This window comes from Theobroma umbraticum, unplaced genomic scaffold (genome assembly GCF_002168275.2).
Source record: "Theobroma umbraticum cultivar Fairchild unplaced genomic scaffold, ASM216827v3 scaffold_130.0, whole genome shotgun sequence".
NCBI lineage: Eukaryota > Viridiplantae > Streptophyta > Magnoliopsida > Malvales > Malvaceae > Theobroma > Theobroma umbraticum.
The window spans coordinates 6,353,115-6,375,244 of NW_018397264.1; the positions used below are offsets into that span (position 1 = coordinate 6,353,115).

Sequence of the window (22,130 nt, forward strand, 5' to 3'; positions counted from 1 at the left end):
TTTAATTTTTAAATTTTTTTAATTAATAAAATAATAATATTTAATTCATTTATAAATATTTTTACCCAAATAATATATTAAATATGAATTTATATTTGAAATATTACGTCTTTACATGTTAACACTTAATAGTGTGATATCATAAACATGCAAAAAAAAAGTTTAACTTTTTAAAATAAATATTTATTTATTTAAAATTTTCAATTTTTAAAATTGTTTACTAATAAAAAATCATATTTAGTTCACTTATAATATATAAAATTTATTCACAAATAATGCATGAAATTTAAACTTTATGTTATATTTCATGAAAATTGATTAATTAAATTTACTAAAAAAACAGGGAGAAGGCCACCACACCAGGCAGAGGAACAGAGCTTCAGCCACAAAGCTCCGCAGTCTCTCTCTGTGTTGTTCTCAGCTCTTTTCAAACTGACAATAACAGCAGTTGAATTCACTCTCAATCTATGCACAGTAATTCTCTCGCTGGATACGATTTCATCTTCCAATGTCTCTACATGGAATTCCAAATCCAATAGCTCAGTAAGTTCCATTCTGATTCTTCTAGATACCTATTCAGTTGTTTACCTTAAATCTTCCATTTTTGCCTTAAATGGAAAATACCCATTAATGTAAATTAGTGAAAAAACTAATATTCCATGGCCAGAGCTTCATCATTCCTAATAACCTTACTTAGGCAAAGCCCTCGTAGACTCCAAAGCCCTAATACCCAGATCAGAAATCTGACTGTAGATTCCAAAGAAACCAACTTTATTGCGAAGGAATTGAGAGAAAATCAAAACCAAAGTAGAGAAACGGATGAGACTATAAACCAACCAAATTTAGACCTTGTAAAGCAAGTTTGCAAGATTACTAGAACAATACCCAGGTGGGAGGAAACTCTGCTCTCAAAGTTCCCTTCTTTTAATTTTTCGGATCCTGTGTTTTTTCGGGAGCTTTTGAGACAGCAAGAAAATGTGTTTTTCTCTCTGTGTTTCTTTCACTGGCTGCGGTCTAAATATGGTTTTTCACCTGACCTTGATTCCTGTAATGTGCTTTTTGATAAGCTTGTGGAGGCTAAGGCCTGTAAAGCAGCAAGAAATTTTCTTGAACAGACTGGTTTTAGCCCTGAGCCGCGTGCTTTAGAGCTTTACTTAAGATGTCTTTGTGAGGTTGGATTGGTCGAAGAAGCAGTTGAGGTGTTTTCCATGTTGAATAAGATTGGATATCATCCATCAGTAGCAACGTGGAATTTAGCATTGCTGGCTTTTCTTAAGGTTGGCAGGAATGATTTTGTGTGGAAATTGTATCAGGATATGATAGATTCAGGTGTTGTGGTGGATATTGATGTTGCAACTGTTGGGTGTCTGATTCAAGCCTTTTGTAATGATGGGAATGCTTCGAAAGGTTATGAGCTTCTTCGACAGGTTTTGGAAGATGGGTTGCTGCCAGATAATGTTGCTTTTAACAAATTGATTGCTGGATTCTGCAAGACAAGGAATTATGGTAGAGTATCTGAACTTCTTCACACGATGATAGCTAGGAATCGTGCTCCGGATATTTATACATATCAGGAAGTCATTAATGGACTCTGTAAGAAGAGAAAGTGCCTGGAGGGTTACAGGATTTTCAATGATCTCAAGGATAGAGGGTATGCTCCAGACAGGGTCATGTATACAACAATGATTCATGGTCTATGTAAGATGGAGTGGCTTGGGGATGCTAGAAAATTGTGGTTTGAGATGATTAATAAGGGAATGCTCCCAAATGAATACACTTATAATGCACTTCTTCATGGGCTTTACAAGGTCCATGACCTCAAAGAGGCAGAAAAGCTATTTAAGGAGATGCTGGACAAAGGCTACGGAGAAATCACTGTGAGTTACAATACCATGATAGCAGGGTTTTGTTGGCATGGAAGGATGGATGAGGCTTATCATTTATTTGAAGAAATGCCTAAAAAGGGCATTGTTCGTGATTTAATCACATTCAACACTCTGATCAAGGGCTTTTGCATGGAAGGGAAAACTGTTGAGAGTCTAAGTCTTCTGAAGGAACTCTCAGTACAGGGTTTACAGCCGTCTACTCCCTCTTATACCCCTATAATAAAAAATCTATGTCAGGTGGGTCACATGCAAGAAGCCAAAGATTTGTTGAATGATATGCAAACTAGGGGTCTAGAACCAATAGTCTGTACGCATGATCATGTCATTGCTGGATTGTGTGAGCAAGGAAATGTTGCAGAGGGGATGGAACGGTTGGTAGAAATGCTGAAGAATAGACTCAAACCACGAAGGGAGACTTTTGAGAAACTGGTTCAGTGTCTCTCACAAAGTGATAGGTTAGATGATTCTTTACTTGTTTTGGATTTTATGCTTAGAATAGGTTATGCACTTAGAAATGGCATATGCCATTCCCTCGTTACCAAGTTTTGTGAAGGAAATGCCCATTTTGTTGAATCATGTTTAGGAGAGGTCCTAGAAATAAATTAAGCAAAGCTTTTCCAGTAATTCTTTTTGTAACATATCTATGATGAACTAACAAAGATAATCGATGCATGTTCTTTTGATTGCTTTGGGTATCTTTAGATCATCTCGAGACGAACATTGCAGTGATTTTCACTTTTTATGACAACCGACTAATGAGATGAATGTTAATGTTGAATGAGTTGAAACTTGCATATATTGTAGAACAGCAAAATGCTGTCCGATGGATGACATTCGATCGATCTGAAGCTTATCTGCATATATCTACATCTAACATACTTTGCCCTTCATTTGATTTTAAAATTGCGAATTTTAGCATGTAATAGAAGTCAACCATGAGTCTCTCTCATTTTCAGCAAGCTCTTCATTTGATTACATTGTTTCTCCGCCAACAACTCTGAAAACTTTATACCAGTTATTATTTTGCCTCATTGATGAGAAACATGCTTCCATTGTTGAATGTCTTAATGTAGTCTCTTTGATCATCCTTTTCCTTTCATTGAATAAATATGCCAAAATTTTGAACTTAGTGTTGACATTTCAAAGGGTTTTTGCTTACAAATTTGCAGAAATTTTATCCATGGATTTTCTGAGAAATTATGGTATTGGACTTCTGAGTATGTCCAGGTGCAACTTTGAAGTTTCAATTTCCCCACTTCTATGAAACTTCACCCATGGGAGATGATCCTTTAGTTTGAGTTGTTAAAATCAACTCAATTTCTAATTGAAAAACCCTTCTCTCAATTGTAAATTTCTCCTATTTTTCCTCATTGGAAATAAAAGAGAAACGCATAATACTTAAAAAAAAATTAAATTATTTAAAAAAATTAAAATCAATTAATTTATTTTTACCATATTATGTTATTTATTATAATATGTCACATAACATACTAACTTATCATAATAAATGATGACATCAAAATGTATTGATTTTTTATATCAACGTCAAGTGCTATAAAATAATAAAATAATATTTTAATTAATATTAATTAATTTAGAAATTAATTAAATATAATAAAAAATTATTTAAATTTTTTTAAATAATTTAATAGATTTTCAAACATTATACCAAACTAAATGTTATTACTAATTATCATAATTTAAAGTTTTGTTTTTTTAATTGGATGACTCCAACAAAAAGATAAAGGTCAAATTGAAAAAATCTAAAAAAGTTAAAATTGCCAATCAAATTAAAGTAAACATTTGATGATTGATCATCAAGTCCCTTCATAACGCGTGGACCGCACCTTACCAACCATTTGATTGGCCACCTACCTCTCTATATATGTGTTCCCCCGGTTCGTTGACGCTCTTCCCGTCTCATTTTCCGAGAAAACAAGAGAAGGAAAAAAGAAACAGAGAGAAGAAGATGGACGGATACGAGCGCGTGAACAGCAAGGGCGCCAGCAAGGCGGATCAGATAGATCTAGAGTCAGGGGAGACTCTTTACCCGGGAATCAGCTACGGCGAGAACCAGTTGCGATGGGGCTTTATCCGCAAGGTTTACGGCATCCTGGCGGCACAGCTGGTTCTCACCACCGTGGTCTCCGCCTTTGTGGTGTTGTCGGCTCCGGTCAACGAGCTCCTTCGCGGAAATTCTGGCCTCTTACTCTTCCTCTGTTTAATCCCCTTCATCTGTAAATTCCTTTCCTTTTTTCTTCAATTTGATTTCAATTTTGATTTTTTTTTCACGCACTTTAATCCGGGTAAATTCTAAATTTTTTTGAAAGAAATGTTTGTTAGGGTTCCCTTAAATACTATGATATGTGAATTAGAGCAAAATTTTTTCAATTTTTATTATGAAGGTAATTATTTTCAAGCATTAGGTTAAGGTTAGATTGAATTAATCTTTTTCAAGCATTGGGTTAGGGTTAGATTAAATCCATCTCTATAATCAGGGTTTCGATGGATGAGCAAAGCTGGGTTATTGAATTTATATAAAATGGTGATAAAATTTAATTGATCTATATGATGCCTTTACAAGAAAATAGAGAATCTTTTGAAGAAAGGGTTGATGGGATTTATGTGTAGCAAAGATTCTTAACTGTAGGGCTTAAATAAGGATTGGACAGTTTTCTGCCATTGTCACTGTATATTGATTCTATCTGTTTGCTGCTTTATTCGGATGCTTTTCATAGGTAATTTATAGTTTTAGGACTTATTGCTGTCTCTTTTTGTGTCATTTAATTTGTAATGTTGAGTTTTTAAATAAAGTGGTGTGCACTATTCGTAACAGAAACTAATGCTGGAGGCTTTGATGATTTGTATGTCGGAATATGATAAAGAGAAGTAGAGAGTTAAGACTTTGAAACCAAAGTAAATAAAGGAAAGCATATTAGCAATAGCCAATTGCTTTTGTGTGAGTTTTGTTTACTTTGTTGTTTTCCCATAATAACTTTACCTTTGTTTGAAACTGTTTACTGGCTTTTGCACTGCAGTTGGTACCAATAATTATTGTGATCAATGGCAAATGACTAACCATTGAGCTTTCTTGCAACTTTTACTAATTTACATTTCTTGTTGTTTGGGTTTAAATATTTGGAAGTTAATAGTTTTCATGACCTATAATTTTTGTAAACTTAGAACTTAAAATTTGATACCGTATACCTCTTATAATGACCTAGATTTGCTTTATTTGAATGCTGATAAGTTTGGTGAGATTGGTGTCAGATTCTCAGTAGTCATTGAAGTCATATTTTCCCTCAACCCTATTTTCAGATTGATATTAAACCTGAATAAAACATATCTTTCTTTTAAAATGGTTAAAAGCAGACAAGGTAAGAACTCCCTGACTTTATTTGTAATCTACTAGCTTGAATTATAAAGGCCTCCTTTTCTCCCAAGCATTTACTTATATCTGAAGGAGACATGCTTCATTTGTTGTGTCACACTGCTTTGCCTTATTATAACTATAAAACTTAATTCATGCAGTGTTGTGGCCCTTGCACGTCTATCACCAAAAGCACCCTGTGAACTTGATCATCCTTGGCCTCTTCACTGTGTCACTGAGTCTCACAGTTGGTGTGAGCTGCGCTAATACTGATGGTTAGTGCTTACCTGATGTTTTCTGTTAACAAATCCTAGGTTTAGGTATAAATATAGAATTATACTCTAACTATTTGCTTTCATTGTATGATTTCAGGAAGAATTGTGCTTGAAGCTCTAATTTTGACGGCAGCTGTGGTTACATCTCTTACTGGCTACACTTTCTGGGCATCTAAGAAGGGCAAGGACTTCAGCTATCTTGGCCCAATTTTGTTCACCAGCCTTATTGTCCTCATCCTAACTGGTCTAATCCAGGTGAGATGTCTCTGTTGTCTACCTATGCAATTGGAAGTTCAACACTATATGATTATTTGTGCTTCCAAATACTTAAATGTAGGATTCATCTGACTTGGTATATGTTTTATTATCATGCAGATGTTCTTCCCACTTGGCCCAACATCTGTTGCAATCTATGGTGGAATTAGTGCCTTGATTTTCTGTGGATACATAGTCTATGACACTGACAACCTGATCAAGCGCTTCACATATGATGATTACATATTGGCCTCTGTCGCTCTCTATTTGGACATCCTGAATTTGTTCATTTCCATTTTGCGGGTGCTGAGATCTGGGGATAATTAGATGTACTGTATTTCTCACAAGGTGAGATTGGCAAGAAATCATATGGCCATGGAACTATTGTGTGAAGAATAGGAAAAGTATTAATTTTCTATATAGTATATTCTCTCTTGTGGTTTTGTACCAGCACTAGTGCTGGCTGCTCCAATTTGCAGTTTCTAACCTGTTAAGTTTGTGATATGCGGTTGCATAATTGGGATTATCCCAACTTTACTATTGCATTTCTCTTCTTGTTTGATATCAGTCTCCTTTTTTTATTATTATTATTTAATAATTTTTGTTCATGAAGCTGCTTAAGTTGGGGAATTGCTTGCCCTTGTAGAGATTGTATATTAGTCATTGTCAATCGGTCTAGCAATGAGCCTAATCAAGCTTCCTAGATTTTTGTAATGGCTGCAGTCTTTCCTTCATGCTTTGCATCAGATCAGCATCTGTCTTTGGGCTATTTTCATGCCCCGCTTCTTGGAATGTGCTTATCCTTGAAATTGGGAGTTGGCATATCAGGGAGAAACGTTAGCTAGTTAAAGTGTTCGTCTTTCTTATTGGGAGTTGAGTAAAAATATAAATTCATAGTCAACAAGTAACAACTGAGTTGGCATAAACCTCTCCTACTTTCATTTTCTTCTACTCTCCTTACTATTTGTACCCCAAAACCTTCATTTCACCCTTTTATTGCTCTTAGGCCGAGACTCGGATCAACCTAACCCTCCACCCCAAAGCGGGCGAGCCATTCAGCACAACCAATGTGACCATACCAACCGGTGGTTTTCCAGGCTGCTTATCAACGGTTCACCCCCACGTCACACCCTCCTCCATCCTCAAGGGTAATGGAAAGAATGGTAAACAAAGAACCATAAAGATATAAGAAACAGAGAGCCGTTTGAGACTTAGGACCAAACAGTTGGCCAAGAAGTTAAAAGGGAATGAGAACCATGCCTACAATCATATTCATGCCAAATGGGAAAGCAAAGGGTCTCATCCCCTAATGAGACAAGTAGAGCAATCACCAATTGAGCAAATATTAAGTTGTACCCCGCATCTCGTGTGCCTTGTAACAAAACAACATTATCTCTAAAGCATACTGGTTAACGCGTGAGAATACAGGGGGGAAATGGTGGCCAAAGAAGGAGAGAAAATGAATGAACAAAAAGAAATATTTGCCAATAAGGCTACGCCAGATGAAAGCAAAGATCAATGGAAGAGGCCAAAGAGGAGGGGGTAGAGGGAACAAGGATGAATGGCCCTGCAGATACACATCCCAAAAGCACCAAAATTGGTCTCTAGTGTCAATTTCGCTACAAAAGGCAAAGGTAATGATCATACCAAACTGATAACAAAGCACTTTATAAATTATAATTTTAGCACACCATCATTTCCCCCAATTACAGACAAACGCTGTAGTGGTAGAAAGAAAGCCCAGAAGATACATATAGATAATTTGGAATCCAAGTGACTGAAGCAAGGAGCAAGGCAATAAGATTGAAATGAGTTTGTTGGAATTAGTCCGTCTCATTTGACAACATGCTAATCTCTATCAGCAGAAAGGAAACTACAATAAAAAGCTTAGACATCTCTACTGAAAATATCTAACAAAAACCAGAAATTATGAAGAACATACTTGAGAAAGAAAATCAAGTATCAATATTCACTGTTTATTAATCATACTCTTAAATATTTAGATCAAACATACAAGATGTAGACTGACTATTTTGAATCAGAAAGACACAATTCTGCGAATGTTTCACATAGACTGATTTATATTTATGAAAATTCAAAGAAAAAAATGAGTTATATAATTGAATCCAATCACTGAGAAATATTTACATAATGAACTGCAATGTTTATTATCTTTTATCATACTTAAACTATAAAATCTTTAAAAAAAAATCAGCTCAGAAGAACCTCAATGATTCTAGTATTTAACACTTGATTTTGATCCCTTTGTAGATATCAATATCAAATCAAGCTTTAACAGGCTGATCCTCCTCTTCATCATCAATATCCCAACTCAAATCTTCCTCTTCCTCTGCAACACTCTTACGCTTTTGCCGATCAACCCTATTACCACTCCCAACATCTTCCCCCTTACTATCATCACTGCTCCGTATCTCCTCAATCTCATCCCACCCTTCCTCCTCGGGCATTGATAGATTGCTTGAAACTACTGAAACATCACTATCCTTACACGAATCTGCTTTATCCTCCTCATTTTTCAACCATTTCTCACCACCTTCACTCAAATTATTCTTCTTCTCACTCTCTGAATTTCCACTCGCCTCTTCATCATCCTCATCAATATCCCAGCTCAAATCCTCCTCTTCCTCCCCCGAGATTGCACGTTTAACAAGCTTAGCTCTCGCCTCCTCCGCTTTCCTTAGCCTACTCAACTTATAAAAATAATTACTCCAATATCTCTTAGATTCGATTTCATCAGAAGCAACCTCTTTGAAAATATCTTCATTAACCGAATTTTCTTTAAACAAATCCTCAATTTCCCCTTTCTTTTCTTCCAAATTAAACCCTAATTTCCATTTCTCAAAATCCTCCAAATCCTCCGGTTCCGCACAATAAGTACTTCTATCGGATTGAAGCGCTCGAATTTGCATCTCAAAACGACTGTACCGTTTTTCATTGCTGCTATTATTACTAATATTCAATTTCTTATTATTGGCATTTTCAGAATCAGAATTATCATCGTCGGACAGTGATAAGAACGCGTCTTTACCATGAGAGATGATCTGAGCCGTTGATTTCCAAACCGAGCTACCGATATCATCAATGGCCTGTCCCACCGACTCGAGCTTTTCCTGTGCAACGGAGGCGCCGATCTCGAGGGAATCGTTGACGGCTCTTGAGGCTACGCTCCGAATAATCTCGGTCTCCTTCTTTAACCCGGATCCAAAATCCTCCAAGTCCTTCCGGTATGATTCCATCACGGACTCCGACTTGTCGGCAAGGGTTCTCATTAGGGCGCCGAAGCTCCACCTCGATCCCGGATTCGGATTCGGGTCAGTGGGTGGCTCGGAGGATTCGAATAGGGCATCGTCGGAGAACACGGATTTGAAGATATCCATGGAGATTGCACAAATTCAATCGGAAGAACAGAAGAAAAAACTCCTTTTTCCTTTCTCTTTTTATATTAATGCAAAATCAGGGTTTTTGAAAGGATAGGGAGAGAGAGAGAGAGAGAAGGCTTTGGGGAAGAATTGGGAATTAGGTCACATGGGAAGCTCAGATCATGCCTGTCCGAGGGGATAGGGATTACCGATTTTGAGAGGGGTTCCAATTTTTTAAAACTTTCACATTTACAAAAAAAAAGCACGTCAGCTTTTAATTTGTAGAACTATTAATATTACTAAGAATTTGCTTTTAATCACGTCTCTAATTACATTATTATAACTAATTTTACTATGTTTTTATTTTTTTATCAAGAAAATGGCATGATATTAACCCTCCAAATCAAAATAAATACTTATTTTTTGAAATTTTTCATTTTTAAATTTTTTTATTAACAAAATGATAACATTTAATTTATTAATAATAAATAAAATGCATATAAAGATAATCTATCAAATACAAAATTTTAAACATATTTGTCTTGATATGGAAATTTCATGAATATTAAAAATCAAAGTTGATAATTAAAATTTAAGAACTATAAAACAAAAGTCTTGTAGTGATTGAATTAATGATGATAAGATTAAGAAATCCATGCATGAGTGAGATAGGCTGTTCGTTTGTTATTATTCACTCAAGTAGTTTTTTTTTTAATTAAAAAAATTAAAACTTTATTTTTTGAATAAAAAAATTAAATATGTATTAATGAATCAAATGTTTCGATACATGATTAACTCATGTAGTTTTAAATTATACAACCATGTACACTTTACACTAGATTTGGTAAATACAGAAGTCCAATAATTTAAATCAACTTACTCATTATGTTGTGCAAGATAAACCTTAGTTCGATTTCGACATCAATTCTCTGGTAAGTGTATGTATCTTCATATCCAAAACCCAGATTCGAATCATCTTTCCTCCCAAATTCGTATATTAACAAACAGAGAAAATGAATAATATGAGCTTGAATTTAACTTTTGGATGCCCAGATCAAGGGTTACCAAACCCCATCCTTTCAAATGCTCTGGATGTGGCCAACGGTTCACAGTCCCTTACCTCAAAAACGGCAGGCTGTCAAGTTCTTCCATTTGGGAAGCTTTGCTTTAGTATCATAGAAAGATAGCTAGCGTCCAAGTACCAACAATACAGCAAATTCCATCATGTTGCTCAATCACTGAAGAATGTTCACAGGATTCCAGGACAAAGAACTAACAAACCAAACCTTTACTTGTTAAGGGGAAATATGCTTCAATTATGCTACAGAACCGGGTCATACAACACTTACATGGTATTATACCAAAGCACAATGAGTGGGCAGATGCTCATACAATCACCTTTGTTGGCCACTTAGAAGTCAAATCTAGTTATATTTTCTTCACACCTTGTACAACAATACCATCCTTTCCAGAGACACTTCTAACAAGATATTACAAGGGCTTGCAATTTCTCATATATCCTCTAAAACCAGGGGCTCAGATAATCCTTAAATGCAACTTTCTATCCTTAGCAGACAGTTTCCACACCATGGAAGATCATCACTCAGAATTAGCATTTAATAGAATAGATATCAACGAGAAGGTACCTAGCGATCAAGAATTGGCAACCTGGATACTCTTTCAATTTCCTTAATAATTAGTTCCTTTTCCTCTTCAAATTGCTCATCTTCAGCACCTGTGACAACAATTATTTCTTAACAGATTAGCAGGAAGAAAAATAAAATTCCATTTATGAGAACCATTTGAACAAATTTTCAAATAGAAAATTTATAACCCAGCCGTGTATCCGGTGCCATTTTTTCAGAAAATGCATGGCCAAAAGATTAAGTACCTTTTCCTGAGAGATTGTGAAGCAAATCCAGCAATTTCTCATGGTTTTTTGCCAGAATAATCTTTACTTCTCTTGGTTTGTTAGGATTAGCAACAAAAACCTGCATGTGATAGCAAAGGAGAAAAACAATAAATTCAAACAATACTAGCAATTAGACAGTAAAATCCTTTTCCTTTTATCTAGTTTATATAAGTAATTTGCATCCAACAGTCCAAGTAATTTTATGTCAAGAAGAACCAACTGGCTTTGAAAATGCAGCAGGAAAAATACTCTTATGCATAATGTGCCCAAGGCTAAATTTCAGTCTGAAGATGTTATCTTCAACATTAATATATGAATAGCTTTTGAGCAGTTGACAACATCTTATCACCATCATAAGATGTGAAGGATTTTCCATTTATTATGACATAGTTTAGGGTCAATTGAAGTGAGAGAAAGAGATAAGAGACATTGGGAACTTTCACAGCCAAGTTGAACAGAGGTTAGCTTGAAACAACTCAGTTCTTCTCTCAATGTTAGTATGATAAACTTACCAAATAAGTTCAATTTGGTGCATACAAGTGCCATCCCATCAGTTTCAAACTCATGACTAACATCAGGCATCTTTTCTTGTCTAATTACTAACTTATCACATTGCCCTGAGACTTATTTACAACAGACACATTCTTAAGAATTCAAGCCAGAACATACACTTGCCTGCAGATAGCCCTGGAATGGGACTAGCAAAAAAGATGTGTCCATGCATGTCTGTTTATGTGTGTGAATGAGAGAGAGGGAGAGGGAAAAAACACCTTGAAGATATGGAAAGCAGAAATCTGAATGTTTTTGCTTGCATCCTGCTTTGACACAAAATAGAGCAGAAAAACAAAAGTCAAATCATACAATAGACAATTTCAAACAAGTTCTCAACAGTTAAGATATTTGATGTATCAAGGAATCAGACAGAGACAATTTTATCAGACATACAAGTAAAAACAGAATGCTCAAATGGTTCCACTAGGTCCAATGCATTCAAAGTTGAAAAGCCAAAAGAATATTTAAAAAGTTAAGTAGTTTCCATAAACATAAATATCATCCAGCACTACCACCTCTCACCCTTGCATCACTCAAAGTTGAAAGGTCAAAAGAATATTTAATAAGTTGAGTAGTTTCCATAAAACAAAAATATCATCCAGCACTACCACCTCTCACCCTTGCATCACTCATCTCTCATGTCTCTTCATGCCCAATAGTGGACAGTGGAAGATGCAAGAGTGTATGATTGTGGAATGTAAATCAGAACCCATTTCAACAAGACATCATGGCTGCCAATGGATAATTCAAACCAATTAACACCAAAAGAATCAGAAACGAGAGAAGGTACCACTAAGAAGAAGCCATACCTTCAGCAATGTCATCATGATTTTCAAATACCGAACTTCTAAAATGTAGCGCTTCATTATATGGGAGTTTGGAGGCTCCAAAAGAAATTCCGATAGAAGCTAAATCCAGAAATATAGCAGCATTAAGACATCTTACCAAGCAACAGAGCAAAACTGAGAGAGAGTGGGAAAACCAACCTTTAAAGATTGCCTTCTTGTCACATAATTAGAAGATGTCAAGAGTTTTTCGTATAGATCAAAGAACTGGAACAACATTTTCTCATTAGATAAGGTAAAAGAGAAAAGGAAGATGAACATTTTAACAAAATCACAAAGACAAATATCTTCACAGCTCTGCAACATGCAGTACACAAAAAATCAGGGGTAGCACTTGATGTCTCTTACCAAAAGGTTACAAACAATATAAAACATTCTCAAAGAAATTATTTAGCTGAGCAGATCTTCTAGGTTGAAACATTCAATCAACATAGTTCCACTAACAGTCTTAAAGCAAAATCAGGCTCCACCTAGATCTGTCCCGAGTCACAAAGATATGAGAATAGGCAGGTTGTTAATGTACCTCATCATAATGAGCAGTCAAATATTCAGATACCAATGTTCCATGTTTTGTAAGCAGATCCTGAGAAAATTCAATGAAAGATGCATAAGAAGAAGAAAGCATGGAGCCTAAAAATGTATTTACTTAATCTAAAGTACCAGCAAGACTTAACAACTAATAGATCTAACCTTAAATGTTGAAAATGCATCAGAAGCAACATCAAAGTTGGGCAACTCCACAAATTTGAAGAACAATACAAAGCTAGCAGACTTTAATATGTATCTGAAAAATCACTACAAAATATAACTGGTGAAAAAGTGAAACTTGCTTTTCAGTAAAGACATTTTGCACAAAAACCATGTATATAAAAAGAAGAAAGTGCCCTAGCGGCCAATTTTTCCTCCTTTAATTTACTTGTACTAGTTCATCAACACAACCAGCTAAAATTTTGATATCCGATAAAAGCAGCAACCAGCACTTTTGAAACAGAATGGGTGCCAACCTCTAAACTTACCCAGTTCCTGAATTACCCAGCATGCAAGGCTCTTTTACTCAAAATCCTCATAATATGCTTTGCACTTGATATTTTAAAACATACCATTTTAGAATCCTAAAAAGAGTTTATCTCCAGGAACCTAAGTCTCAAGTTAATACCATAAGATATTGAAAGTGATCATTAATTAGTCTACTAAGAACTGAAGTTATATCTGGATGTTGAGCTTAAACCAACATATTTCATGCATGTTCTGCTTCTGCGCTACCTCACCTCAAGAAAGCCTCATGTATAAGAATTAGTGTACGCTAGACATCCAAAACCATGGTTAGAAATGAGTATACAAATGAAATTGATGATATCAATCAAGGTAACATGGAAAGATGGCCAAAATTTAGATGATATATAAGTAATGTTTTTAACCCTAGCATTATTTTAGCCACATTATAATGTACTTCAATCATATGAAGAAATAGGCATAAAGCTCGAATGTCTTACTGTGCAAGTGTTGGAAATTTGACGCACTCCCTCAACATATTTCCGCAATTTAAAGCAATTTCCTTGTTATCATAGCTGCTTCCAAAAGATAGCAATAAGTCTTACACACCTTTTAATGATTAAATAGCACACATGATTTTGTACATCTCATTTCAGTATAAACACTGGTCAATGCCATCTTATAAAGATAAACAACCCACTCTTAACCCAACAAATAGAGAAGAGAGAGAAAGAGTCACATTAAACCAGTTTTATGCCCTCTTTTTTAAGCACGTAATAGACAACATATTCTAGTGATTTTAAAGCTCAAAAAAAAAAAAAAAACAAGGCATGGAGAAAGATAAATGAGACAACGCATTCATAAACTTACCAAACTACAAGAAAGTCTAGTAACTCCAAATGGTTCTCAATGTACTCCACACAGCAATATGCGGAGTCAACTTTTTGCTTCAACAATACAGACCAACAGTGTACCAAATCCTTTCTTGCCTGCAAAAATACATATTCCATTGGCATGCCTTTAAATAACATATATGAGCCAAATAGTAAGAATATCAAGAACTTACCTCCCATCCCAGTATGGGTAATTTGTGAATAACAAGAGAAAGAACACCCTCTTTCGAAATTTCAAGTGCCAGCTGTAAGACTTGATCCACATTGGGTTCAACCTCCCCATCTCCAGAAAGCATGCATCTCATTGTCACAAAATTCTTTTCAACTTCTTCCATAGCCTAAGACAATAAAAGCAAAACTATTGATATCCAAATTTTTGAAAATGTAAATGGGTAGTTAACAAAGTACTTGAATGCCACGGCAGGCCGTTCTTGATTTCATTTCTGAACATAAACCCTGTAAGAAAATAAAACCCCAACATTTGCTTGTTGCTAAAACAAAAATCATCCATCCTCAGACGAAACATCATTTTGCCTAACATGTACTGAAAAGTAGGCTAAAATGGTGTTGATCCCATGGGCAAACATTGACAGGCACAGAAACCAAGCAAGCATTGCCTTCTGTATCCCCTAGGTTTAGAACTGGAAACATTCAACTTGGAGGTCTCAGAGTCAAATCTTGAAGTGGACTTAAATGTGAAAGCTAACTCCATTGCTGTAGCTCAAAGGGCAATGGATTTTCTTATGTACAAAAAGGAAAAAAAAAAAAAGAAACAAAGCATTAGCCATTTGGTTTTTATTACAACAAATGACATTTGCGAACATTTTCATTACTGACATCCTAATGGCAATCTTTAGCATTTCATGCAAGTTGGGAAAGCAAAAGCTCTAAAGATATGGGAAGAACAGCAAAGTAAATGACATAGCATGTAAAAATCTAAAACAACCAGCAAAATCAATGCCAAAACCATAACCAAATAAAATAATTCTTAAAACCCATTTGATCATTCCACTTTTATAACAAATTTGAAACTCACCCAGTTAACTGAAATCCCAAAACAAAAAGGAATTCAAATAATGCATGAAATTGTACCAAATTTGAGCATAAGAAAGAAACCCCAGAAAGAAAAAAGAAGACCTTTTCAAGGGCTTTAACTTCAACAACGGTTTTGGTGTCGAGTGCCATGAGGCTGTCCTTGATCGCCTTGGCTACCTCTTGCGGGGTTTTGGGCCTCGACGGCTTGAAGAATGAAAAAGACATGATCGATCAAATATTGCAAATGATATGACCCAAATTCAATTCTCTCAATTTCGCTTCGATGAAGGATTTGTAGATTGAGAAAAAGGCAAAATTAATCGGTTGATCTGTTGATCATGGAGACTTTTCACATTTTTGTTTCACTTGAAATTTATGGGAATTTAGGACAACAGAAATTGCTCAAAAAGTGAAAAAGGAAACATGCAAGTCTATGGCAAAATAATAATAATAATAATAATAATAATCTGTTCTTTGTTACTATTTAATTATTATTAAATAATTTATAAATATAGAAATGTAATCAATATAAATTATTAATGAACATTTTACCTGCATCCTTATTATATACCAACAATTGATTTTATGGATTTTATAAAAAGGATTTTTATATTTACCATGTGTTCATTTTATTATAAATAAAGATATTATTGAATAATTAACTTAACATGATTATCTAAATGAACACAAAAAAAATATATAAATCAGTTTACAAAATTTTTAAACTTGATCACGATTTCTAAGATAATTTTTTTATTCGATATAATATTAAAAAAACTCTTAAACTATTAAAACATTTAAACAAATATTTATTTCTTATTATATTTAATCAAATTTGTATGTTTTTATTTTAATTCGAATAAATTTTAATGACTAATTATAATTAATTAAAATATCATTTGCTAGTTTTATTTGTCATTTTATAATATTGATGTAATACGTATGATAATATATTTACATAATAACTAATTATAATTAGTTAAAACATCATCTGTCAATTTCATTCGTTATTTTACGATATTGACATTACATGTTAATGTGTTATAATAGATAAAAACATGACATATTGATAATGATGTAATATATACGATAATGTAATGTATTAGTATGACATAATGATATAATTATATGATAATTAATTAAAATATTATTTATCAATTTTATTCGTTATTTTACGATATTAACATTATATGTTGACGTGTTATAATAAATAATAACATGATACATCAATATTATATGATAATATAATCACATTATATTTTTATCTTCTATAGTAACATTAGATGACATAAAAATGATATATAACATTTTTTCTAATAATAGTTACGTTTGCCACAATGGTCTATTTAATTTAAAATAAAAATACTTATTTAAATTTTTAAAAATTATTTAAAGATTTTTAAAATATTATATACATTTATTTTTAAATCATATCATTTTTATAATATAATGTGAAAGGATAATGTAATTTAAAATTTGAGCTTGAACTCACTATGTGAGAACATTTTAATTTTATTTTTAAATTTAAGCTTGAGTTTCATCGTACGTTAATTTAATTAATTTTTTATTAATTCATTAAGCATTTTTTATTAATGTGATTTGTGATACATATGAAAATTAATTGATTATAATTAAAAATTTTACTTGTAATTGTAACTTTAAAAAAGAATTCAACATTAAAATACAAATCTAATGATAAAAACTATGAAAAGGAAATATGACAATCATAAGTTTTGTTATTTACACGTGAAAGTCATTGGATAATTTTATATTATTTCATAAATCCTATCTTTCCTCAATATTTTAATATAAAAGCTTTATAGTTCAAACTTCAAATTTTAACCATTTAAATGCAAATGAATAAAAAAAATTAATTGTGAACATACGCATTCTCACCTTTTTTTTTCATATTCTTTAAGTTGAAAAAACAAAAAGAGAAAAAAGAAATACATATTTATACCATATTTTCATTGTTCAAGTACCCAATAAAATAAATTAAAACCAAAAAAATCTAATTAAACAACATATAAAAAGATCATAAACTAAAAAACAGATATGGAAAATCCATAAATTTTTTTGTGATTTTACTTCAAAAAACATATTCAATTGTTTATAAAAAAATATTAAATATTGGATCCATTAATTCCTAAGAAGATCTCCTTACTTTTTAAATTCGGATTTTAATAATAGATGTGCTAATAAAATATTAAATTTAGTAATTAAAATTTTTTTATTAGTAAATTTGTTTTATTGTAAATGATATATGTATATAAATATTATGATAATTATTGTTTTAAAACTATTACTCCATCATTTATATATCTTATAGTTGTTCATTTATCAAATTTAACCAATTTTGGATAAAAATAACTCGTCCTCTTTTTGGCCAAATTAAAGTTCTTACACGTTTTAATTACAAACAATAATAAAAAAAAGGGCGGGTGGCATTACCGGGAATAAATTGAAAAGGAAGGTGTTTTCCCAGCTGCCCGCCGACTCAACCGATTGCCAAACTATTTACAGCGAGAGCTGGTATGTCACTCACACCCAAAGCACGAAGTCTTCTCCTTCCTTTTCTCCAAATTACGTTCAAAAAATTAAAAACAAAAAAAAACAAAAAATTTTCCGTTTCCAGATCCTAAAAAGGAAGGAAAAAATTCGCGGAAGTCCCCGATGCGAGGCCATGATTGGATCAACACGTGTCTTCCCGACGAGCTGATCCTGGAGATCTTACGGCGGGTGGACTCCAAAGCCAGCCACGACGCCTGTTCCCTCGTCTGTAAACGGTGGCTCGGCCTGGAAAGGCTCAGCCGCAGCACCCTCCGCATCGACGCGTCGGGAAGCCCCGACTTATTCGTCAAGCTCCTCGCACAACGCTTCGTCAATGTCAAAGCCGTCCACATTGACGAGAGATTGTCCGTTTATGTACCTGTCAACGTGGTAACAAACCTCGAATTCGTTAAATTGAGATTAATTTGAGATTTTGTTTGCTTAACTCGTAAGTTTATGTGCATTGGAAATGATAATTATTACTATCTTTAATCCTTTGTTTGATTGAAATAAAAAATCATAATTGATTCAACCCTAAAAACAAATGACTGAAACGCAATATTGATTATAATATAATTAATGAATTCATGTAAAAGGAACATCATTTATTTTTGCTATGAAAAAATAATTATATTTTTAATATTTATTTTATAAAATATTATTTCCTTTTATATCCAAAGGTTTATCTTGCTTTTACGTCCAGAAGCAAGAAGGAACGAAATGGACATGTTAATGAGGTGGTTTAAACTGTCGGTGCAGGGGAAAAAGCGTGGCAGAGATGAGAATGCGATGGCATCTCTCAAGGTGCATTATGCAGGTGAAAAAAGTGGGTCCGAAGAAGAGGTGTGTGAATCATTCTGTTTGACGGATGCTGGTCTGACTGCAGTTGCCGAAGGCTTTTCTAAACTAGAAAAGTTGAGCTTAATCTGGTGCTCTAATGTTACAAGTTTGGGTATAATGTCCCTTGCACAGAAATGTTATTTCTTGAAATCTTTGGATTTGCAGGTAACTTTTCATTGCGTTGTAGCAGAGACTGTGTGGTGATATACGTTATCTTGTAGCTCATTTTGGTTGTTCATGGCTTATTGTTACAACAAATTATCTCTACTACTTAGTGATGTATATATTCTGCTGTCAAGTGTCCATCCTCAGTCGGTAATACTTAAACTGAAGAACCATATTCTATGAATTTCTGCTAGTCATGTTCAGTAAGCAATGCACTACATAAACTTCAGTTGATTATGATGTTTTTCTCTAGGGTTGCTATGTTGGAGATCAAGGTCTAGCTGTTGTTGGCAAGTGTTGCAAGCAACTTGAGGACCTAAATTTGCGTTTCTGTGAAAGCTTGACTGATGCAGGATTGGTTGATTTGGCCACTGGTTGTGGGAAATCATTGAAATCTCTTGGTGTGGCTGCTTGTGCCAGAATAACTGATAGATCATTGGAAGCTGTGGGGTCTTGCTGCAAATCTCTTGGGACCTTGTCATTAGATTCCGAGTCTATCCGCAATAAAGGGATCCTAGCTATTGCCCAAGGATGTCCTCTTTTAAAAGTCTTGAAGTTACAATGTATTAATGTCACAGATGAGGCTCTGACAGCTGTGGGAGTTTCTTGTTTGTCATTGGAAATGTTGGCCTTGTACAGTTTCCAGCAATTTACAGACAAGTTAATTACTCTTCTTGGATTTCGTATGCAAGATGATAGAAATATTACCCTAATTGAATTGGATATCATACGTCAATGTGACCAGTTTGTTTTTCGCCCCTCTAATTTTATCTTTTGGAAAAAAAGTGGAGCTTTTCCAAAGTTTTGTTGTCTGATTCTAAGGTCTATGGATTATGTTTAGTGATTCATGATATGATTGTTGAATATAATTTTGATTTATGTTTCAGGGGTCTTCGTGCAGTTGGGAAAGGGTGCAAGAAGCTAAAAAATCTTACTCTGAGTGATTGTTATTTCCTGAGTGACAAGGGTCTGGAGGCAATTGCCACTGGTTGCACTGAACTTACGCATCTTGAAGTTAATGGCTGTCACAATATTGGAACCATTGGATTGGAGTCTGTTGGGAAATATTGCCCGTATGCTCCTCTTTTACTTTTCTCCCCTGCTACTTTTTAAGAAGGCAAGAGTTCCAGGCTTTAGCAGGAGCTAGGGCTCATACCCAATCCCTATGGTTGGGCATTTTTGGACTTGCACACTGTGGTTAATGAACATTTCCAACTGTCTATAATTTTCTTGAAAATTTTGAACTATGTCAATTCTGAAGCTCTTGATTTTGTGCAGGCGCCTTACTGAGTTGGCTTTATTATACTGCCAAAGAATTGGTAACTTTGCTCTTTATGAAGTTGGAAGGGGCTGTAAATACTTGCAAGCTCTTCACTTGGTAGATTGCTCTAGCATTGGAGATGAAGCAATTTGCAGTATAGCATATGGTTGCAGAAATTTGAAGAAACTCCATATTAGGAGATGTTATGAGGTCTCTCTCTCTCTCTCTGTCTCTCTCCTGATGGAGTTATTCCTCCGCTGACAATTTGCCTGAACCACTACTAGATGCACGATGCTTTTCTTTTCTATGTAACATGGCAATTAGGTGGTTCATTATTTAAAGAATTTAGTTTTGATTCAAAATATTCTCAGAAATGTTTTAGGCTAGGATTTTACAGATATTGTAATGCTTCATCTTTTGAGTCTCCATCTTGTGTAGACTTGCTGGTTTCTTTTGGATTCATTTTCAGTTGTTTGTTTTTTCAGTTTCAGCAATTGAAAAAATTGTGATATAAATCCTTAACTTGTATGCTTTTCATTGTCAATAGGTTGGAAACAAGGGAATCATAGCAGTTGGTGAGAATTGTCACTCTCTCACGGATCTTAGTCTCCGATTTTGTGATAGGTGTGTCTCATTGTACTTTCCTTCCTGCTTAGTTTGTGTGATAATGCTATTTGTCCATGCTGCTACATGTTTTCAGCTGTTAGTGAAATTTTTGTTTTGTCTGAAATTTGGGGCACCTACTTGCATTTTGTCTTAGCTTAGCTTAGCTTTTTTACTACTAGGGTGCGGGATGAGGCTCTTATTGCCATTGGCCAGGGATGCCCCTTACAACATCTAAATGTCAGCGGCTGCAACCAAATTGGTGATGCTGGAATTGTAGCCATTGCAAGAGGATGCCCTCAACTCTCTTACCTAGATGTGAGTGTTCTCCAGGTGTGTCCTCCCCCTCCCTCACCTTGTCTTTGCTTCTCCTTGTGCATGTACTTCTGTTTTACGTTGTTTGTATACCCTGGTCCGTGTACTGCATCTTCTGATGCTATGGCCTCCCCCTCAATCCGATTGTTGGTTTCTTTGGCTTGCAATTCCTTGTTAGTACTTGCTTATTGATTCCTTTATGGCAGAATTTGGGAGATATGGCATTGGCTGAGTTAGGTGAAGGTTGCCCCTTACTCAAGGACTTAGTCCTCTCACATTGCCACCAAATAACCGACATTGGTCTTTCCCACCTCGTAAAAAATTGTCAAATGCTTGAGTCCTGCCACATGGTCTACTGCCCTAGCATAACCGCCGCAGGAGTTGCCACCGTGGTTTCTAGTTGCCCCAGCATAAAGAAGGTCCTGGTCGAGAAATGGAAGGTTAGCCCTAGAACCAAAAGAAGAGCGGGCTCAGTCCTCTCCTATCTCTGCGTGGACCTGTAGTTTAGAACATCGAGTTGTGCAAATCAAGCTGACCACGTTTCAAACAGCTAACATGACATGAAGAGGATTCAAGTTTTACTGTACATGCCTTTCCTGCTTATTTAATGGTTTTTCTTTTTCGCCTTTTCCAAGTCACTTTCCATGTATCAAGGTTCTTTGTTTTTTTGAAATAATATCAAGGTTCTTGTTGTATGGCATTTTCTTTAATAAAACATGTACATTTTAGTTATAGAAATCTTAGGTTAAAGAATGCTTTTCAAGTTTTCTTTCTGTATTTTCCTTCAAAATATTGTCAAGTTTTCATGCTAAATCTTTTTGTATAATATGGAAGAATATTACTACTTATTTTGAATCTCACCCACGTATTAATCCCATGACACATTGTTGACATCTGCAAGACATTCATTTTAGTATAAAAGAAAAAAACTATAATGAATTGGACTAAGAAGTTATCAAACATAGTTTGACATGATATACAAAATTTCAAATAAATTTTT

At 34.5% G+C, this 22,130-nt stretch overlaps 6 protein-coding genes across 7 annotated transcripts in view; 3 read left to right on the forward strand and 3 right to left on the reverse strand.

Annotated features, from left to right (window-relative positions):
• Positions 1-554, reverse strand: part of LOC110421526 (F-box/kelch-repeat protein At3g06240-like) — a 1,397-nt gene extending 843 nt beyond the window's left edge. The window contains exon 1 of the mRNA XM_021435124.2: positions 361-554. Within this exon, the coding sequence (XP_021290799.1) occupies positions 361-554 (194 nt within the window). The remainder of the gene's footprint in view (positions 1-360) is intronic.
• LOC110421762 (Tetratricopeptide repeat (TPR)-like superfamily protein) lies at positions 340-2,573 on the forward strand. Its single transcript, XM_021435430.1, has one exon. It carries the CDS (start codon positions 660-662, stop codon positions 2,490-2,492), a length of 1,833 nt encoding a protein of 610 aa, XP_021291105.1. The 5' UTR covers positions 340-659; the 3' UTR covers positions 2,493-2,573.
• Positions 2,574-3,790: 1,217 nt separating this feature from the next.
• Positions 3,791-6,348, forward strand: LOC110422123 (Bax inhibitor-1 family protein). The gene is made up of 4 exons (XM_021435909.2): positions 3,791-4,123; positions 5,418-5,531; positions 5,629-5,786; positions 5,907-6,348. Exons 1-4 carry the CDS (start codon positions 3,856-3,858, stop codon positions 6,111-6,113), a joined length of 747 nt encoding a protein of 248 aa, XP_021291584.1. The 5' UTR covers positions 3,791-3,855; the 3' UTR covers positions 6,114-6,348.
• Positions 6,349-7,838: 1,490 nt separating this feature from the next.
• Positions 7,839-9,433, reverse strand: LOC110421623 (BSD domain-containing protein). The gene has a single exon (XM_021435253.1). It carries the CDS (start codon positions 9,182-9,184, stop codon positions 8,072-8,074), a length of 1,113 nt encoding a protein of 370 aa, XP_021290928.1. The 5' UTR covers positions 9,185-9,433; the 3' UTR covers positions 7,839-8,071.
• A 932-nt stretch (positions 9,434-10,365) lies between these two features.
• On the reverse strand, positions 10,366-15,825 carry LOC110422113 (Mo25 family protein). Its single transcript, XM_021435896.1, has 11 exons — positions 15,499-15,825; positions 14,535-14,699; positions 14,339-14,457; positions 13,969-14,043; positions 13,166-13,259; positions 12,999-13,058; positions 12,617-12,682; positions 12,440-12,538; positions 11,849-11,893; positions 11,058-11,157; positions 10,366-10,901 (listed from the first exon to the last, which is right to left on the reverse strand). Exons 1-11 carry the CDS (start codon positions 15,619-15,621, stop codon positions 10,813-10,815), a joined length of 1,035 nt encoding a protein of 344 aa, XP_021291571.1. The 5' UTR covers positions 15,622-15,825; the 3' UTR covers positions 10,366-10,812.
• A 2,088-nt stretch (positions 15,826-17,913) lies between these two features.
• Positions 17,914-21,825, forward strand: LOC110422353 (F-box/RNI-like superfamily protein). 2 transcript variants are annotated; one of them, XM_021436225.2, is made up of 8 exons: positions 17,914-18,336; positions 18,706-18,951; positions 19,205-19,611; positions 19,839-20,024; positions 20,230-20,422; positions 20,760-20,836; positions 20,998-21,133; positions 21,337-21,825. In XM_021436225.2, exons 1-8 carry the CDS (start codon positions 18,070-18,072, stop codon positions 21,631-21,633), a joined length of 1,809 nt encoding a protein of 602 aa, XP_021291900.1. In that variant the 5' UTR covers positions 17,914-18,069; the 3' UTR covers positions 21,634-21,825. The 2 variants fall into 2 exon arrangements, with proteins under 2 accessions (XP_021291900.1, XP_021291899.1); XM_021436224.2 differs by having other exon boundaries at positions 17,920-18,336; positions 20,998-21,148.
• Positions 21,826-22,130: the final 305 nt, after the last annotated feature.

Bases quoted from the DNA above. Each gene is read 5' to 3' on its own strand.
- LOC110422123 (XM_021435909.2), top strand. From the start codon at position 3,856: ATGGACGGATACGAGCGCGTGAACAGCAAGGGCGCCAGCAAGGCGGAT. The intron at 5,532-5,628 runs GTTAGTGCTTAC...GTATGATTTCAG, and splicing joins GAGCTGCGCTAATACTGATG to GAAGAATTGTGCTTGAAGCT. The intron at 5,787-5,906 runs GTGAGATGTCTC...ATTATCATGCAG, and splicing joins TCCTAACTGGTCTAATCCAG to ATGTTCTTCCCACTTGGCCC.
- LOC110421762 (XM_021435430.1), top strand. From the start codon at position 660: ATGGCCAGAGCTTCATCATTCCTAATAACCTTACTTAGGCAAAGCCCT.
- LOC110422353 (XM_021436224.2), top strand. From the start codon at position 18,070: ATGCGAGGCCATGATTGGATCAACACGTGTCTTCCCGACGAGCTGATC. The intron at 20,423-20,759 runs GTCTCTCTCTCT...CATTGTCAATAG, and splicing joins ATATTAGGAGATGTTATGAG to GTTGGAAACAAGGGAATCAT. The intron at 20,837-20,997 runs GTGTGTCTCATT...TTTTACTACTAG, and splicing joins AGTCTCCGATTTTGTGATAG to GGTGCGGGATGAGGCTCTTA.
- LOC110421623 (XM_021435253.1), bottom strand. From the start codon at position 9,184: ATGGATATCTTCAAATCCGTGTTCTCCGACGATGCCCTATTCGAATCC.
- LOC110422113 (XM_021435896.1), bottom strand. From the start codon at position 15,621: ATGTCTTTTTCATTCTTCAAGCCGTCGAGGCCCAAAACCCCGCAAGAG. The intron at 14,700-15,498 runs GTCTTCTTTTTT...TTATTGTCTTAG, and splicing joins AAGTTAAAGCCCTTGAAAAG to GCTATGGAAGAAGTTGAAAA. The intron at 11,894-12,439 runs GTATGGCTTCTT...GTGTCAAAGCAG, and splicing joins TCATGATGACATTGCTGAAG to GATGCAAGCAAAAACATTCA.